The sequence below is a fragment of the Ixodes scapularis genome, unplaced genomic scaffold (genome assembly GCF_016920785.2).
Source record: "Ixodes scapularis isolate PalLabHiFi unplaced genomic scaffold, ASM1692078v2 PGA_scaffold1__304_contigs__length_218370807, whole genome shotgun sequence".
NCBI lineage: Eukaryota > Metazoa > Arthropoda > Arachnida > Ixodida > Ixodidae > Ixodes > Ixodes scapularis.
In genome coordinates, this window is record NW_024609846.1 from 18611089 (window position 1) to 18631643 (window position 20555).

Consider the following 20555-nt stretch of genomic DNA (forward strand, 5'->3'; position numbering starts at 1 on the left):
GAGTGCGAGAATGACCGTCCCCACTGTCCGGAAGCCGAGACGAAGGTACTGTTCGACTTTTCATCGTTAGGCCGAACTGACTAGGGAAACTTGAGATCAATAAGATACCGAGCGTGTTTGGTTTGGGTTCGTTCGACAGCGAAATACAGCAGTTTGTTCCCATGTGCGGCACCTTCGAGTGCACTGAGCGTTTCCTTTGTTTTTATTTTCAAGTGTAGTGCGGCACCCTTGAGTGCACCGAGCGTTTCCTTTGCTTTTACTTTCGAGTGTAGTGCGGCACCTTCGAGTGCACCGAGCGTTTGCTTTGTTTGCAATTTTCGTGCGCAGTGCGGCACCTACAAGTGCACTGAACGTCTTCCCGTTATTTTCTTTGGTTTTAGGGTGCACATTTTTCATTTTGAGGGTATGGTATTGCCTTGGTTTTTATGCCGCGATATATGACTGCACTGTGTTGTTTTGAGCATTGTAGATGCGAATTTTTATGCAGATTTCTGGGTGTATTTAGTGTGTGAGGTTGACAGCGTGCGACATATTCCTCACGTGAGACCTTGAGTGTTTTGCTCGTGTGGGCCTTAGAGTCTGCCTACCTAAGGTCATTGAGCGTATACCGGGGTGTGCGAGACGCGCGAACTGCGCGCTAGAGTATATTTGTTGATAAACTAAAATCGCGTTGTCATCCCCGGGAAAGGAGGAATTGCGGAGGACGGTGTTTTAGGGGATCCGCTCTCCGCAAGAGAGTTGCTAAAGGCTCTAATAGACAGGGATCGCCTCATTACCGATTTGCTCCAGCGGCAGACGGGACCACCCGCAGTTGGTTCCAACGCTATTCCGACCTTCCAGGTAATGCCCGACTTGAGCAAGGGCATTTCAAATTTCTAAGGTGAGGGATAGAGAATCTAAAGAGTACAGCCGCACTCCACAGGTGGCCATGAGGAGCTGCAATTCGAGACTGCCAAAAGACACATGGTCGGCGGAGCGAGAGATTGGCTACGGACTCGTCGCTCAGAAATCAAATCCTGGACTGACTTTGAGGAACGATTCAGACGCACGTTCCTCAGTCACACGCGAACTGCAGAACGTTGGCGACGTATGCAAGAACGAACGCAGCAACGTCATGAGACAACGATCGCCTACTTCCACGCAAAGTCGCAACTCTGCGCAGAGGCCAATCTAGATTTTCGCGACATGAGAGAGCAAATCGTAATCGGCCTGCGCTCGCGTCAACTCTGCACAATGTTGATGGGCCGATCACATGACGACCTAGATGACCTGCTCCACGACATCATGGGGTTCGAACGGGTGGAGGCCGAGCGCCAAAGGAACTACGGTGTCCGAACGGAGCCAAAAGCATCAAGCCCGGCGCGGAGCGGAAAAATGAATGAGAGGCGTAGCCAAGCAGAACGCTCACCAGGGAACACTAGAAAGGACAGTCGGCCACCGCTGAGAAATGAGCGAGGGGAACCAAAATGCTATAACTGCTCCAAATTCGGGCACTTCGCTCGAGACTGTCGCTTCCACGACGCCCAATGAAATGTCTGCGGTGTGGGAAGCAGGGACACACCCAGCGCTACTGCCGCGGAACCGAGACGAAAACCGACGCGAACACGGTCGCCTTGCGTGACGGCAGTGAGGCCACGCACCTGAAGTATGCCCTGTGGGGTGGGATAACTCCACTGACCGCGATGATCGACACGGGAAGCTCCAGCTGTCTACTTCAGGCATCAGCAGCCGCCAAATGTGGAGTGGAGATTTTGAAGGACTCAACAGCGCTATACGGTTTTGGAAACCGGAGCATCCTCGTGGCGACGGCGATGGGCCGCTGTGTCTCTGACCTCGTCATCGATGGCGTCAAGGGCAGCAACATTGATGTTCTGGTGGTGCCAGATGACGCACAAGCGGTGGAGCTCATCGTCGGGAGAACGTTTACGGAGTTGCCTCACCTACCTGGCGTATGCACGAGTGGACGGAGGTCTCGTATTTGTTTACAGCACGAAGAACCCTTCAGAGACCTTAGACTAGAAACTACAGAAGGACGCCTTCAACTACGTGTGAAGAAAGCTGCGTTAGTAAGCCGAGAAGAGGTTAATTGGATAACCCTCGAGGTCGAGACTGACTACACTGGCCCGGCCGTTTACAGAGAAAGCGGTTGAGACATGCTCGTCGAACTTACGCGTGGAGAAGTCACGGTCCCAGTGGCTAGCACCAGTGGCAGCGAGATCAAGTTGAAAAAGGGGGAGAAGATGGGAAGAGCTGAGCCAGTGGAGGTGATTGTGTCTATTGCACTCACCGCCACGAACAATATTACCAGCACCTCATCGGATACCACAAACATTCTCACAGTTGCTGTGAGAGAGTGCCTGAGTGAAGAGGACGTAAAGATCGGACCAGCGATCAGGGTGTACCAACAAAAGGAATTAATGGAGCTGGTTAACGAGTACCGAGACTGTTCTGCCACCAGTTTGGCTGAACTCGCATGTACAACCCTGGGCAAGATGGAGATAAAGGAGGAGCCAGGAAGTGTAGCAGTTGCGTCTCGCCCGTATCGCACAAGTTCGGAGGAACGCAACAGCATTAAGCAGATCGTAAACGAGTGGCGCGAGCAAGGTATCGTAAAACACACACGGTCACCGTATGCAAGCCCCGTTTTGTTGGTCAGGAAGAAACACGGAGAGCAACGGTTGGTTGTTGATTTTCGGCGACTGAATGCACAAACTTTGAAGGAACACTACCCACTTCCCAACATTGACGACCAGTTGGAGAACTTGGCAGGGAGCAAGATTTTCGCAGTACTAGACCTCGCTCACGGGTACCTACAGGTCCCACTCACCGAGGAAGCGAAGGAGAAGACAGCTTTCGTCACCCCTGACGAGACTGGAAAGTTTGAGCGAATGATCTTCGGATTGGTGAATGCGCCATGCGAATTTCAGAGGCTAATGAACCGGGCCCTTGGTCCACTACGTGGAAGCATCGCCATGTGCTATCTGGACGACGTGCTGACACCAGCACGTGACTGGGAAGAGCTTATGGGGCGACTGCGGATGGTGTTCACCGTCATAAGGGATGCTCAATTGACATTGCGGCCTGGGAAATGTATCTTTGGGGCACAAGAGATCGAGTTTCTTCGGTTCGAGATAAGCATGGGAAAAGTGAGGCCAGGAAAGGCAAAGGTGAAGGCGATATCAGACTTCCCGCCTCCACAGGACGTCCATGAAGTAAGAAGGTTTCTTGGACTGACTGGATTTTTTCGGCGATTTGTGAAGGGCTACGCGACCGTGGCTGAACCTTTGAACCGTTTGACCAAGAAAGACGCAAAATTCTCGTGGGAGGGAGAACAACAGAGAAGCTTCACGCAGCTGAAAGAAAAGCTCGAGAAAGAGCCTGTATTGAAGCTCTACGACCCCAAGGCGGAGACGGAGCTCCACACGGATGCGAGTGCTACTGGACTGGCCGGTATGTTGCTGCAGCGTGGAGATGACGGAGAGTGGCACCTTGCGTCAGCAAGAAAACAACGGAGGCAGAGAAAAACTATCATTCGAGTAAGCTGGAGCTGATGGCTATGGTGTGGGCGATGGAGCGCCTGAGGGCATTTCTGATCGGGATCCATTTTACCTTGGTCACAGACTGCCAAGCTCTGGTGTATCTCAATGCACACCGCACCCAGAAGCCCCAAATTGTGAGGTGGTACGATCTTGTACAGGAGTACAATTTCACAGTGAGACATCGTCCCGGTGCGTTGATGACTCATGTGGATTCGCTGAGTCGAGGGCCAGTGGAGCCCCCAACGGATACCATGGAGGACTTGACTGGCGAGAGGCTAGACATCTTCCTAGCGATAAGTGTAGAAGACCAGGTGTTGGCCATGCAGGCAGCGGACACGGACCTGAAAGAGCTGGTCACCATACTGCAGAAACCAAGTGCGGACCTGTCACGCGAGGAAAGGAACAGGGTAAAGGATTTTGCTCTGATGAGGGGTCGATTTGTGAGAAAGATCGGAGGCACAGACAACCGACAACTTTTCGTGATCCCCAAGTGCATGCGAAAGTCCGTCGTAGTGCAAAGTCACGACTTGATGGGGCACTTCTCGGTGGACCGAACAGTCTCAAAGATCCAACAGCAGTTCTGGTTCCCTCGAATGCGTAACTATGTTCGAAAGCATATCTCGCAGTGCTTCGAATGCATCTCAAACAAGACACCTGCTGGAAAGCGCGAGGGCCTGCTCAACCCCATACCTCCAGGGACCAGACCATTCGAAGTCGTACATATGGACCACATGGGGCCTTTCGTCCAGAGCAAGCGACGAAACCAATACCTCTTGGTACTCGTCGACAACCTGACGAAATTTGTGAGGCTCTTTCCGACACGAGACACGTCGACGAAGCACGTGCTGCGGACGCTAGAGGAGTTCATTCTGGAAAGAAGCTCCCCGGGCACCATCATCACTGATAGAGGAAGTTGTTTCTCCTCAAGGGCGTTCGAGGAGTTTTGCGCTACCAGGTCCGTACGTCACGTGCTGAACTCAACACGGCACCCCCAGGCAAACGGCCAGGTGGAGAGAGTGAACAGGACGGTGCTTCCTGTGATTACGACGTCCATGCGGGACCCTGATCAACGCGACAGGGATGCGAGGCTGAAGCAAGCCGAATGCAGCCTAAATAATATAGTCAGCAAGACAACTGGAAAGACACCCTTTGAAATGCGCCACGGCTACCAGCCCAACTTCCACGGCATGGCATTGAAGCAGCTCCCGCAAGCCGATGAACCGTCGTGGCAAGACCCGAAAAGAGTGCGAGAACGAGCACGACAACGTCTTCTTGAAGGACAAAAGAAAAGCAAAACTGCATACGACCGACGGCATTTCCCGGCGCGACACTACAGTGTTTGGGGACGTAGTGTTCATGCGAAGAGCTCCTGAGCAAACAAGCAAACCAACAAAGGCCCAGCCTAAGTACAGAGGACCTTTGGTGGTCGTCCAGGTTCTCCCTGCTGACACATATCGCGTCACCGAGCTCGACGACAACAAGCCCACCCGGTTTGCTACTACAGCGCACGTCTCCCAGCTCAAGGTGTGGACTTCTACGACCGACAAATCACACTTGGCAGACGACGACGATTCTTTGGACGAGGCAGATTTCCTCGAAGAGGCAGAAAGCGCAGCGTCAACGCTGAGACGTTCAACGCGAAGGCGCAATAAGCCGAAGCATTAAACAACATTCGAGTTTTTTTTAATTAATTTTATTTAATTAGTACGTTATTTTTGTGTGCTACCGTGTGTGTATTTTGCCGAATATTTCTACCAGCATTTATATACTTTCAACGAGGGCGTTATATCTTGCCAGGATGCCCGAGTGTTAGCGCGTGCACGTATGTGCCGGTTCTTTTTGTTTGCATATGTATTTTGTGTTTCACCAATGCGTGTATTCCGGAGACTCATCTCTTTCCGTTGGCGAGTGTTGGCCTGCTACTGAGGGTATCCAGACAAACGGGACCCCTCCCCGAGGCCTAACAGGCCCCTGGGTCGGAAATTCTTGTGCGCGCTTGTGTTTTTCTGTGTGCTCCTCCGCTTGCGTGGAAACGGGTCCAAAATCCAAGACGGGGGTCGGAACGTCGGCGCCCCCTGCAAGGCCCCATCGGCGAGGAGGACCGAACGGCGGCACCCGACACCTCGAAGTGAGGAGGGGACGAGAGCAAGGAGAAGAGACAAAGGGGGTCGAGCGGGAGAGATTGGTGTGTGCGGGTGTGCCAGCACCAGGCGGCCCCCGAGACTGTCAATGTATTCAATTCTTCAAATTATGTATTCATCCTAAAGTTATTAAACCAGTTTTGTTTAAACATTACCATGAGACGTGAATTGACTCCCTCACCCTGAGGTGAAAAGCTAACAAAAGTAAGGGTGGTTTAATGTAAAACACTTCCATTGGAGCTCTTTATTGTTCAGTTAAGTTCATGATTTCTCAAGGGAAGTTTTAATTATTTAAAATTCACAACAAAGGACATACTAAACATGATTAAGCAGTAAGAGTTGCCAAAAAGCAGTTTTGTTAATGATTAACAAGTACACATCACGCACAAATAAGGAAACACATGTAAACATTAAATAAACCGTAAACGGATGCCCTTGAACATCGTGATTAGGAAAAGTAATCATTGATGTGTGCTTTCTAAACTACTCTTGTTCCGCGGATTTCACTTTACACAATTGTCATATAACCTGCTACCTCAATGGCACTTGTCCATTTGAACTTTACGTAACCCTCACTTTGTGCATGCGAGAAGCGTTTGATTCCTTAATAATATAGCACGTTATTATTACACCAGTGCGATACAGAAGAATCATTGATATTCAAATGCCTGATGCTGAAGGTGTTGCCAACGACTTACGTGTACTGGAAACCCGTACTCGCTCACAACGGTGCAACCAAACGAGGTGCCCGTGCTCCCTATGAGGCAGCAGGCGTTTCCTTGCGTGTCGACCGCTGTCGCTACAACGGTGCCTGTCTGATACAAGGAAGGAAGTCCCTCCGGAGCAGATGACGTCATTGCCCTGCCAAAAGAACAACTAGAGGTAAGTTCAGTATCCTATGTCGAATAATTTGAAAGATTCGGAATGCAACTAACACCCTACAATGGTATGACTACCTGATAACCTTTCTGCACAAATTAGATGTCCGACATTCAGTATTGCGCATAGTCAGCAATGTCCATGGGCAAGAAATAACGCGTGCAACAATAGTCTACATCTCGAAGAGTGCGAACGGGAAACATTGTAAGAAAGTGAAATAAAATATAAATTAGATGTGTATCTGTCTGCACTTGTAGATTGTTAAACAAAAATTTAATAAATAAGACCTAATAAGCCGTTTACAGTTCCCTGGAATTCCGGATTAGAGCGCAGCTCTTGAGAAGACGGTTGGTAGGGTACTGAGGGATGGGTGGCTCTTTGAGTTCACGTGACCTCAGGGGGTGTGTGTCTGGGGGGGGGGGGGGTGTCATGTGACCTCAGGGTGGGGTCACATGACTTCAGGGGGGGGGGGGGTGTCACGGGACTTTAGGGTTACGCCCAAGGCGATGACGACGCCGACACCGACACCGCTCAAGCAGGAAACGGGCGCCTAAGAGCTGCGCTCTAATAACTTCCATTTATATTGCAGCAGCGTTTTTCCAGGATAATGTCATGATATTTCTGACGAGCCTATTTAATTAGGCCCCTTTTTGCTTCGTTTTTTTTTTTATACCGTAAACGGTTTATCACCACCTTCAACATAACTTCTTTATCGAAACGATCATTTGACAACTCAGTAATTTAAATGTTCATGGAAGGCAGATGTTAGAAAAACACGCGCTTGTAGCACTGGTATCGCCGCTCATTCAGCCAATCCCCAAATGCAGCGCTAGCTATCCTGACCAGGTGTGAACGTTTCAGGACTAAAGGCTTCGTTATGCTCCGACGTTGAGCGCAGCGAACGTAGCGTCGCGCAAAACCTGGGCCTCTGATTAGCTAGCGAGCAGTAACTCAACATCTGCGACCAATCAGTATCGGTGTCCGCTGCTCCACGCCGTGTTTCCTACGTTCGACGTCGGAGTAGAGACTTTTGCAAAAGTCGCCTTTTACACGCTGTGATATTTGTTTGCTGGGCTGTGGAACGCCTTCTGAACGTGCGCTGTTTCTCTGGTGTGCGGTATATCAGACCCTGTGCATGCGCCCGCAGCTCAGTGACTCAGCCTTTTTCACCCTGGTGATGAGCGATGCAAATGCCTTTAGGAGATGCTTAACTCCTATTTGATTAAAATGAACATATACCGGGCTGTTTTACGAAAGGTGGACAAATTCGATATTGAAAAAACTACGCGTTGCAACCAAAAAGGATTGTGTCGTTTTGGTCCTAGGCCAATTTAGGAAAATTATTGAAGTTTGGGATAATTAAGTTGTTAATTATTTTTGCGCAAGTAACTTTTTTTAATATTGCGTTTAAGGGCATTGTTTCAATTAGAAAATTGCTGAGCATCATCGAAAAACACGAAGTCAATAAATTGCAAAGCAATAGAAGGCACACACGGCATTTGACGACTTTCTGATAAGCCGCACAACTTCCACGGGTTTTTAAGTTTCGGTTTGCAATCGGAGCGCTTCTCGGCACCGACGGCACCGCGAACCGTGGAGAAATCGTGCAACCAACCTCCCCGGGGCGCGGTGCGTCGGGGCCGAGCAGCGCTCCGATTGGAAACCGAAACTTAAAAACCCGTCGAAGTTCTGTGGGCGCGCGTGCCTTCTATCAATCTGCAGTTTAATGATTTAGTGTTTTTCGGTGATGCTTAGCAAGTTTCTAATAGACCTATTGCAATATTACCCAAGCATCAAGGAGATTGCAGGGATTTGTGTTCCACTCGCCGCATGTGCTTGCGTCAGCAGTAGTAACTTTTCCAATGCAAATACCTAAAATAAATGGCATCTTGCACGCGCGTACGTCAACGCTTTATTTTGGTTATTTACTTCGAATCTTTTATACAAGGAAGGTGTGCGCATGTGGCGCGTGGAACACCAATCCCTGCATTCTCCTTGATGCTTGGGTAATATAGCAATAGGCCTATTGAAACCAAGCCATTAAACTCACTAATGAAAAGTTAATTACACGAAAATAATTAACAATATAATTATCCCAGACTTTAATAATTTTCCTAAAAAGGTGCCTAGCCAAGGATCAAAACAGCACAAGGTTTGTTTTTTTTTTTGTTTTTTTTTTGTTGTGACGCGTAGTTTTCGCAATATCGAATTTGCCCACCTTTCGTGAAACACCCTGTATATATATATATATATATATATATATATATATATATATATATTGCAAATGACTACCATTCGATGAAGACAATCCAGCAGCGCCCAAAGTGCATAGTCGAGGCCCAATTTGCTTTTCTGGGTTCGCTCTCCCCTTCCAAAACCAATCACGAACAGAAACAAAAGCGCAGGATCGCGGTACATGGACTGCATGTGATCGGTATAATCAGTGATATCAAGCGCACAAAAGCGACGAGGGCTGTGAGCGCTGTTTGATTGGCTCCATCAGATACTAGCCTTGGCTGCGCTCGAACTTATGAGGGTGCCTTTCTGGTAGACTTCGGTGTTCATCTGCGTGTACGCACGGGCTTCATTGGCCACATTTTCTTTACAGACAGTTTCCGAAGCTTACTAGTAACTTGTGACCTAGATAGCGGTAGACCCTGAAACATTCGCATCCTGTTTCAACTGCTCTCGCTGCGTTTGGGTGAAGAGTAAAGATACGGCGATGCGTAGTCTCTTTTTTGCGACGAAATAAATGCGGCAATCGTTCCTCCCAAACAGTCTACAATGTACATGTGCGGGAAGCATATGGCATATCGCGCATTCCGCTAGTTTATATTGCCGCGTGCGCAGCTGGCCAAGTAGACAGCGCGCGCGTGGCATAATGGTTATCGCGCTTGCTCTCCACGCAAAAGGCCGGGGTTCGATTCCTGGCCGCGGCTACACGTTTTTGTTGACACTGTAATGTGATGTTCTAGTGAATTTGAGAACCGCCTTGCTGATTCGAGGTTAGAATGTTCTACGCGCCGAACCTTCTACGCCGAACGATCCAGAAACCCACGAGGGTACATAAGGGATTCCGCAAGGCGAGCGCGGCCAGTCTCGCCCCAGCGCTCGATCCTGTGGTTTCGCCGACTTCGACGCCCGCGACGCTCTGTTATTATATTTTGTACTCTTTTATTTTTGGCACAAGTTCGCCACATTAAACGTTTATTTCTTCCTGTTTATCTATTGTTTTTGGTCACCACCCGTGACATATTGGTGGAGGTGCTGGGTACCGCATGCCCGTGCAGCGTTCCCCCCCAAGGGCCCGCAGTGCAAGTCCGAACACAAGCCCCCAAGAACCCAACGAGGACCAGACCGAGATCCGATTAAGTCGCCGGAACCTTGGCCTACCCCCGGAGTTAGGACCCTTGCCACCCAGGACCAGGCAAACAAGGAGGACGACGATGGCCAACCAGTCGGAGACCCCGGCCGCTCCAGCCGTCGTTTACCTGCCCGTCGTACCGCGGACGGCTGCTCCCTTCCACGGCGAGCAATACGAAGACGTCGAAGACTGGATTGACCAGTATGAACGCGTTGCCCGCCACAATTGCTGGACCGACGAGCAGCGCCTGAACAACGTCTATTTTTCGCTTGAGGGCACCGCCAAGCACTGGTACGAGAATCATGAGTCCTCTTTGACGTCGTGGGACATGTTCAAGACCGATCTCAAGGCTACGTTCAGCAACTACCACCGCCGAGAGAGAGAGCCGAGAACCTATTGCGAACCAGAACCCAGGGCCCCAACGAGAGCGTCACCGGCTTCGTCGAGGATGTTCTTCGCCTGAGCGCCCGCGCCGATCCTCAGGCTACAGAGGAGAAAAAGCTTCGACACCTTATGAGGGGTGTGAAAAGCGAGATATTCGGAGGTCTCATTCGCAATCCCCCGACAACTGTGGACGGGTTTGTCACGGAGGCGACGAATATGGAGCGTGCCCTACTAGCACGTGCCAGACACTACGAGCGACACCCTGGCGTGACTACTCTGGCGACATCAGGATACAACCTTGGTACCGACCTCCCAGGCATCCGTGACATCATCCGTGAAGTCATCCGGGAAGAAATCCGCAAGATGTTCCCCGCTATGGATCGCCCGTCCTCCCTGTCGCTCGCCGAGGTCGTGCGAGATGAAGTTCACCGGGCCTTCCAACCTGAGGTTCCGATCAACACGACGACGCCAGAGGAGCCGACTTTGAACTACGCCGCCATGGCCCGACGACCGCCGCAGGCTAACCGCCAGGCCACGGCGCCACCTCGACGAGACCCTCCGATGCAACAGTATCCTCGACGCCAGGAAGGGCGAAGGGCAAATCCAGGACGTCCTCCCGGAGCAACCCTCGTCGAGGAAGATCGACGTGTGGCGAACGGCTGACCGACGCCCGCTCTGCCACCACTGCGGGGAAGCCGACCATGTGTACCGCCGATGCCCATACCGCCGACTCGGGCTGCGCGGATTCCACCCAAACGACCCGCGCCCCCGGTATGGTGAACGCCCTCGGGAGATCGACGAGTACCTGCGACGACCCCAGTCCCCCAAGCCTGCGTCCCGCCGAGAGTTCCGGTCGCCGTCGCCGCGACGTCCAGCTTCGCCGATGCACCGACCCCGACGTGAGAGCCTGTCGCCCAACGCTCCTCGCCGGGGAAACTAGGCGCGGCAACCCCTGGAGGTGGAGTTGCCGAAGACGACCGACGTAAAGAGCCTCCAAGAACGACGGAGCGCTCCCACTCTCCCGACGCCACGCATCACAACGACGCTCCTGCATCGGTGTCCAACAACCTCAACGTTGTGATCGACGGCCTCGACGCGTCGGCACTCGTGGACACTGGAGCAGACTACTCAGTCCTCAGTGGGAGGCTCGCCCGCCGACCTCGAAAAGTCATGACGCCGTGGGATGGACCACAAATAAGAACCGCCGGAGGACACCTCATTACACCAATCGGGAGATGCACTGCTCGCGTCGAGATCCATGGTGAGACATGCCCTGTGAAGTTCGTCGTTCTGCAAGACTGTTCGAGGGGCGTTATCCTCGGAATGGACCTTCTCTGCGAGTATGGCGCCGTAATCGACCTCGCGGCAAACCAGTTGACGCTGCGAAAGCCTGTCCTGCCGCCGGTGGAGACCAACACGACGTCAACAGCTATCTGAGTTATCGCCGACCATGTGAACCTACCACCGCGGTCGAGTGTTTTCGTCACCGTTATAACCGATGCAGCCATGCAGGGTGAAGCTCTTCTGGAAGGCAGCGTCCAACTGCTCCTCGAAAAAGGAATTGGTGTCGCAAGAGGCGTAACGGATCTCCAAGAAGGGCGTACAACTGTTCTTGTGACCAACTTTCGAGAGGAGTCGCAGCACCTAACGAAGGGTACCACCGTGGGCCGCGTCGAGGAGCTTCAGGCGCCAGCCGTGGTCACCGTTATCTCCGAGGAAACCTCGTCGCCACAGCACAAGAGCACGACGCCAACGCCGCTCGACATCGACCCCGAGCTCCCAGCTCCGAAGCGCCGGCAACTGGTTGATCTCCTCGCCGAATACAGTGACTGTTTTGCCACGACTTCGAAAGTTCGCCAAACACCAATGGCGAAACATCGCATTATTACTGACGACGACGCGCTCCCTGTCCACCAGCCGCCGTATCGAGTCTCCTTAAAGGAAAGGAAAGTGATTCAAGATCAAGTCCAAAAGATGCTCGACAACAACATCATTCAACCCTCAAGAAGTCCATGGGCGTCCCCAGTCGTCGTTGCAAAGAAGAAGGACGGAATCCTGCGGTTCTGCGTGGACTATCGTCGACTGAACGCTGTGACGAAAAAGGACGTCTACCCGCTGCCACGCATCGACGACACCCTGGACCGGCTGCGCCACGCCCAATACTTTTCGTCGATGGACTTGAAGAGCGGGTACTGGCAGATTGAGGTCGACGAACGAGATCGTGAGAAGACAACCTTCGTCATGCCGGATGGACTGTATGAGTTTAAAGTAATGCCGTTCGGGCTGTGCACAGCACCGGCAACTTTCCAGCGCGTTATGGACACCGCCCTTGCCGGCTTGAAATGGCAGAGCTGACTCGTCTACCTGGACGATGTCGTGGTATTCTCACGAGATTTCGACGAACACCTCAGACGACTTCGAGCCGTGCTTTAAGCCATCAAGACCGCCGGCCTGTCACTCAAGCCAACAAAGTGTCGGTTCGCCTATGGAGAACTAAAGTTCCTCGGCCACGTCGTGAACAACAAAGGTGTTCACCTGACCCCGAGAAGACCCGCGCCGTAGCTGCATTTGCGCCGCCGTCTGACAAGAAGGCAGTGAGAAGATTTCTCGGACTCTGTGCCTACTACAGGCGCTTTGTTTGAGACTTTGCAAAACTATCCGCACCGCTGACACACCTCACGAAGGACGCCGTAAAGTTCGAGTGGACAGACGAACACCAGAGATCATTCGACGAGCTCAAACGACGACTCCAGACGCCCCCGATTCTTGGCCATTTCGACCAGTTTGCTGAAACCGAGATCCACACCGACGCCAGTAACACCGGACTGGGTGCGGTACTCGTCCAAGTGCAGGAAGGAGCAGAGCGAGTTATCCCATACGCAAGTCGGACCCTGTCAAACGCGGAGAGGAACTATTCAACAACTGAAAAGGAGTGCCTCGCTGTCGTCTGGGCAATAACAAAGTTTCGCCCGTATTTGTATGGAGGTCTTTTTCGCGTGGTCACAGACCACCACTCGCTCTGCTGGCTGGCGAATCTAAAGGACCCCTCCGAACGCCTCGCCCGGTGGAGCCTACGACTGCAGGAGTTCGACATGACCGTGGTGTACAAGTCCGGCCGGAAGCACAATGACGCCGACTGCCTGTCGAGGACCCCAGTCGAGGCCGGTCCTTCCTACACCAAAGAGGACGACGATGAGTGTTTCCTCGGCGCACTGGATGTCAGCGACATGGCAGCACTCCAACGAGACGACCCTGAGCTGCGAGAACTCATCGAGCACCTGGAGGGACAGGAAGCGCCGTTCCCCGCGGTTTTGTACGAACACTGCCAACCTTCTCCATCCGACAAGGTGTGCTCTACAAGGAGAACTTCAGCGAACTTCAGCGACGCTCTGTTATTATCTTTTGTACTCTTTTATTTTTGGCACAAGTTCGCCACATTAAACGTTTATTTCTTCCTGTTTATTTATTGTTTTTGGTCACCACCCGTAACAATATTAATATATATATATATATATATATATAGATATATATATATATGTACATATTTGGCTTTCCTTTTTGTAAGGTTCGATGCACCGAGACCATAATGACAACAAGTATCTGAAAGTTCAGTCCATGTTAAATATCTAAAAATATTCGACGAAAATATTCGGTAGTCATTTGTTTTTGGTTTGCATCGATTGAAACAACATCACAACGTAATCAGTGGTTAAAAAAAAACAATACCCTGTCATCTAGCAAACAAATTGTCTAGAATAAAAATTAAGATGTCGATCAGATGACGATGAGATGTGAACCTTGGTGGGTATATTTTGTGATCCTTAGTGCTGGACAGCATCTCCAAATAAAGATATAAATAAGTGAAAGTGTGCCGGTTGGTTTGTGGCCTCCAAATTATACTTGCGGTGATGACCTGAACCATTAGCGTAGTATGAAGTACGAACTGTCTTTTCAGTGTAAGAGCTCTATTCAAGCGAGAAACAGCAATGAATATTATAAACCGGACAACGAAACATATCGGCAAAAACTGCGTTTATTTGAAGAAATTTTAGTCTATAACCCCTAGACTTTTTGTCTTTATTTTTAATCAAACTCCCATTAACCCTCTACATACTCTGCACTGGAGGTGCATGTGTTTGATAAACTTCCCCTTGTAACCAATTCAGGGAGTAAATAAAACAAAGTTTTCGAATTATCTTCAGCGAGTACATTAGGGAACATTATTCACCTTTGGAGGTCGATGAAAGCTCGCCTTTGTCGGGCATGCTCCTTGCTGATCATAATGTCTGTTGACCCATATTCCGGGTCAGCAACGTATGACAGTCCGTCGACAAAGGCCAATCTTAGTGCTTCAATCATCAGATGATAAATCTCAACTGGCTTCAACGTGTAACCTGCGTCAAGACACCTCAGCAAATTTTTCAACGGGAACTACACAAACACGTCGATTATAACTTTGATTCTACCGAATATGGTGCGTCTATATTCACTCAAATCATTTGTAAGAGCCACTCGATTCAATACAGAGAGAAAGCATGGCGAAGTGAGTGGCTTAAATTGTTTATACCTAAAGCACAACCTCCGCTGCAGCACCGACCATGACGGAAGAACCTGAAGCGTTACTGCCAAACTCAATACTATCGCAGTATATCTTGTTTTTTAGGTCTAAATATATTTTCAGCCTTGCTATTTGTTAGGCTATCAGTAGATTTTGGTGACTCGGTGCCTGGTGGGAATACACACAATAGAATGTTGAGAGTGGAATAAAATATTTATGTTCAAGGTGTTATTCTTGCCAATAAATTCAGCGATTCCTTCAAATCGTTTCATTTCCGTTAATCACACCCCAAAAAAATATTGTTTCTTTTGAGTATTCTTACATATAATATTAAATATAAGGTAAAATAAATTGGACTCGTTTAGTCCTCTCACCCCTCTCCCCCAAAACAAAGCAGCAAACCGGGACAAAATACGCCAGGTTAACTTCTTTGTCTTCCCTTCTGACCTTTCTTCCTTTCCTTCCTCAGCACCTCGTATAGTGTTTGTGTTGGGTGGGGGACAAAGCTTTTTTTTTATTGTCTTTGGATCTCTTTTTGCATTTGGAGGTAGCGGCACCTGTGTCCACAAGTGCATGCACCGGTGTACTGTCAATATTAACGGGCCTCGGTTACGGGTGGTGCCAAAAGTGATGGGAAGAGAATCTTGGGGCGATCCTTGGCATCCAGCCTCACCTCCTGAGGCTGCACAGTTCAGTTTTACGAACGCTTTGAAATGAAAGACGTCGACGAAAGCCGGCGGGTAAAAGGCGACAGGAATCGGCAGCAAGGGTTGGAGACGGCGAGCGATGATTATGCGACAGGACATGGAATTTGTCGTCTTGAAGATTGCGGCGATTTGAAAAGGAAGATTCCTGACCATTGTATGACCGATGGTCTGAAGCTGTAAACGGAAGTTGTGCGCTCTAGGTATTGCGGCAGTAGCGAGCGACACGGCCTGCCCCGCTGCAGTTGAAGCCAATAAGATTGTTGTCAGGGATGCGCCGCTCAGCAGGGTCCTGACGGCGGCGTGGAATAAACCCCGGTGTATCAGCTGGTAAACCGAAGTTGTAGCAGTCGGCCGCATGGGAATGTGCCTCAGACGGATGCGTCACCGTGGGCTCTGAGCAGAGGCACAAAGCCTGTCCAACTCTTTCCTGACGACGCTTTGTACGGCAGTGATACACACAGCGGTCCTCGCCAAGTCGGAAGAAGTGGCAGCGGTGTTCGACAGTATCATAACTTCAAGTTCGCGGCGAGGATTTTTTTTCTAGAATATAGTTGACATCTTGTTAGTATCCTCACTTTATGAATTCGAAGGGGTGTTAGGCAATCTCTCAAACGTGTGCGATTCCACAACGTGTTGCCGCCTCAAAACGACGGCATTCCTTGAGCACATTCTGAGCAGTCCTAAAGTCCTTGATGATCAGAAGCTGAAAAGCTTTTTCCGCTATTCCCTTGAGGATATTTTCAATCTGGTCAAGCTGGTGCATTTCAGGATTATCTTAGGCAGAGGGGGAGGACGTCCTGGATGTACGTGACAGGATTCCGTGGATCTGAGCACTCTTCATGCCATTTTTTGCTTTTCAGTGAGCTGGCATCCAGTTGGATGACCAAAGAGGTCTTCCAATTTTGACTTGAAGACATTCCGAAATTTAAGCTCTTCTTTGTGGGCCTGGAACCATGTGAGAGCTGTATCTCTCAATTAGAATTGTACGTTTGCTAGCATGATTATGTTGCCGTAACGCTAGAGGGCCCTCTCTCTCGTAGAGATCTTTCAATTTTTCTACTTCTTACTCGCCGGTGCAGGTGAAAGGCCCAGGGTCGCTAGACTTGGCGAGGACCAAAGGTTGCCTCTGCACTGGGGGTGGGATTTACCCAGAAGATACGCCTTCATGTGGGGTGCCGGACGCATTGGTCATGAAGGGCGCAGACAAGAGACGTTGCTTTCGCAGATCCAGGTCGGCAATCACTGTACGCCGCACCTCCAACAAAGAATGTTACGCTAAAAGTGGGGCTTATTTACAGGTGATTGAGATGGTAAAAAGTCGAGATGACATTTTCCGTTGCAAGCAAAGAACCAAGTAATCCTATTCTTCTTCTCTCAACCATTGGGTTCTCTCTGCCAGACCACCTATTCTTTATCCTCGAAATAATATATTCATGCGAGGTTTCAATATCCTGATTACTAAAATAAACTATTTTAGCAGCTTGAACACCTATACATTCATATCGGAAAGGCTGAGATGGACTCGTGAGTAAAGTATCCATTTAATTTTTTTTTCTCGTATATCTTCACATCAGTGTCATAAATGCCATAATCTACCAAACATCTGTATATCAGGTAATTATAACACTGTTGTTGACTGATGACACAGATTGCCATAACAATGAACCATTACAAGAATTTAATTAGGGCGCAGACCGATCTTGTGAATGATTACATGGATTGATTGGCTTGTCTTTTAGAAACTATTTAGTTGAGTGCGATAATGACAAGAGAAAAACTCAACGACAGGCTTGGTAACAAAAACAAAGCCTATAAAAGGCCTAAAGCAGATTTTACAACAGATCAGTTAATTTTTTCATTTATTTCCGTGTCCAAGGACAGTAGAAGACAGGCACCTCGCCTAGAGACGTTTCCTGCCTTGACTCCAATTCCGAAAACAGATGTCAATTTCATTCCGTGTCCAACACTAAATGAATACGTACTTGAGATGTCGTAACCTTCCAGAATGTTAAGCGCTTCGAGTAGTATGGCTCCTTGGCTCGGTAGGGGCGTCGTGTGAACTGTAGTTTTACGGTACGAAGTTGACAAGGGAGGTAACACTTGCGACTCTGCAGAATTCATGTGAGATTGGAGGTCAGCCAGTGACATTATGCCACCGGCAGTCGCCACGGCGTTTACAATGCCAGAAGCCACGGGGCCCTCATAAAATGCACCGATTCCTTCTGCTGCAATTTTCTGAAATGAAGAAGCATCCGTTACATAGGTGAATATTCTTCTAATGTGATGTACATGAACAGTTCACGTAACAAAATGTTTTGTTCTCGTTATCAACAAAATATATTCGCGAAATTTTAACTTTCCAACTGCGCTTATGTATATGCCAAGCTAAAAGAGAGTTGTAATTGTGACGACTCAACAATAGAATATAAATACAGGGTGTTTTTTTTAAGCTTAACAGAATTTTTAAAAAGAAACCAAGAAAGCTAGATTAATGCGGTCTGTGCAGATGAGTTATACGGCCAGGGGGACATAATAGAGAAGGATAATCGTAACGATCAGTCCGCTAATTAGTTAAAAATTGGTTATTAACTTTTTAATTAATAAAAATAGTCATATAGTTTCAATTAGAAACGTGCTTGGCGTCATCGAAAACCCCTAAATCAGTCATTTTCATAAAGACTTTGAGCGCGTGAGAAGCGTAGTAGTGCACTAAAGTTAGCACTCGTGGAGCACGTACAAAGCTAGCGGTTGCGATAAGGCGCCCGCGCGAATTTTCCGTCTCTTATCTAGCCCCAGCCTACTACCTGCTCCACAAGTGGTAAATTTAGTGCACAACTACGCTTCTCACGCGTTCAAAGTCTTTCTGAAAAATACTGATTTAGCGGTTTTCGGTGACGCTGAGCAAGTTTCAATTGAAACTATATGTCTATTTTCATTAATTAAAAATTTAATTAACAAATGTTAACTAATTAGCTGACTGATCGTTACGAACATCCTCCTCTATTATGTCCCCCTGGCCGTATAGCTCACCTGCGCAAACCGCATTATTCTAGCTTTCATGGTTTCTTGTTAAAAATTCTGTTAAGCTTAAAAGAAAACGGTCTATATATATATATATATATATTGCTTTCATTTCGCTGCAGTTTTAGACTTATAAAACCACAGGAAATTCAGTCAAACGTACTGAAGTTGCTGACATTAACATCAAGGTTCATATAGCACTATTTTCATTTCATAAAAGCCCACCAAATTTTGAAGGCCAAGGTACGGTAGAGACAAAAATATCAAAACAATCATGAACCAAATAAACACATACATTCATAAAAGAACAAGCAACTTATTCATCGACATAGAAAATGTCACCAATTGCACTGGAAAATGGAGCGTCAGGAGCTGCGATTGTAACATTCTAACAGCGCAGTAGTTACATCCAAATATCGGGAACAAACTAAACGGTACGGCGCAATCGGTATTTCCGGAAGATTTCAGCTCGAGCCCCCTAATTCTTAAGCGCTACACTCAGAATCCTGTTATCCATAGATAATAAGCAATTTAAGAAAGAAACATTAAAGTTAGCAACGTGAAGGGAAGGGCGTATACCCGAATAAAGTTCCCGAAAACAAATTGTTAGTTAGGAGTGACCTATCCATTAAATGGGCAAATTATTTCCATATACGCAAATTAATCACGTTTCCACAAAACGTATTTTTTTTTTTTTTAGTTATCAGGCAGTCCAGGGCTTGGTAACTCGTAGTACGCGATTTGCAGTTATCAAAGCTCACCCTAAGTAACCCCGCCAGTGGAACATTTTTCCACACAGCTCCGTGAGCGGGAACTAATCCGTCTCTATCGAGAAATGTACTTCCTCCGTGCATGTTCCGCAGCCTGGATTGGCGAAGCGCCCATTCATTAGCGCACCATTTACCAACCGGAAAACCCTTCTCGCCGTAGAGAATTGCAGCTTCAAACAAGTTGGCCATATCAAGCTGAAAAAGAAAACAGATATTAAAAAAATACACACATCCAACTTTGAATGAATATCGTGACATCAACTTCACGACAACGATATTTATTAAAAAAATTGTTTCGATATTTTAGCATTAATAAAAACTTTGTATATTCAACGCCATAGGGTTATAACTAAATATTCCATACTTTCGTAAAATCGAACTCATGTATATTGGTTTGAAGTAGGTAGAATAATAATAAAAACGACATTCATTGCCCTTCTTTTAAGCCTAGGAACGTTCGGTAGAGAATGTAGTAGCATATAACTCATCTCTACAGAAACATGGATAATACATGTGTATGGTATACACGCTTTTAGTTTGAAATATATATTTTATGTAATTTTTAGAGACTCCCGTTGGCTGTAGCGCCCCCAACACGTCCGGTCATCGCTTTTATGGAACGAAATAATCGTAGACGATATCGACAGATTAGAAAACAATCTGCGCCTATTGTAGGTAAATAGGGAACTAAAGTTTGCTTTATGTCTTTTTAGAACATTACATTCAGCTGTCCCTAATTTCTTTGTTGCATTTCAAAATATTCCGAAGATTAGCACGAAGATTGTAGCAAACGTTAGCATTACAGTATTACCGGCATTATGGTATAGTATTTGTTTTTACTGAGACTAATTAGCGCAGAAACTAAACACCTCTTTTGAAAAGAAAAAAAAAACATATAATAGGTAGCACCTTTTCTTACGGACTCAGTGTCTTAAAAAAGAAGAATTCAAATTAAGTTTTCTTTAATCTGTTTTGTGGAGAGTAGTCACATATTTTAAGCTAGTGGTGACAGGAGTCCCAAAAGACTCTCGACTCGAACATATCTCAATATCTGTGAGGCCGATATTTTTGCCTGGCTAATTTATATGGCACAACAAATGTCTGTGACCTGACGAAATTTCCAAAGTATATTTGAAACGTTATGAAGAGTGGTTTTCAATTATTTGTGCTACTCACAACCCAAATTTAGAAA

At 48.1% G+C, this 20555-nt stretch overlaps 1 protein-coding gene across 1 annotated transcript in view; it reads right to left on the reverse strand.

Moving 5' to 3' along the window:
* The window catches only part of LOC120842910 (glutathione hydrolase-like YwrD proenzyme), a 34692-nt gene that overhangs the window by 11052 nt on the left and 3085 nt on the right, over positions 1-20555 (reverse strand). Inside the window, exons 2-5 of the mRNA XM_040214121.3 lie at positions 19355-19558; positions 17555-17807; positions 14536-14701; positions 6379-6541 (exon numbers count right to left, since the gene is read on the reverse strand). Of these exons, the coding sequence (XP_040070055.1) occupies positions 6379-6541; positions 14536-14701; positions 17555-17807; positions 19355-19558 (786 nt within the window). The remainder of the gene's footprint in view (positions 1-6378; positions 6542-14535; positions 14702-17554; positions 17808-19354; positions 19559-20555) is intronic.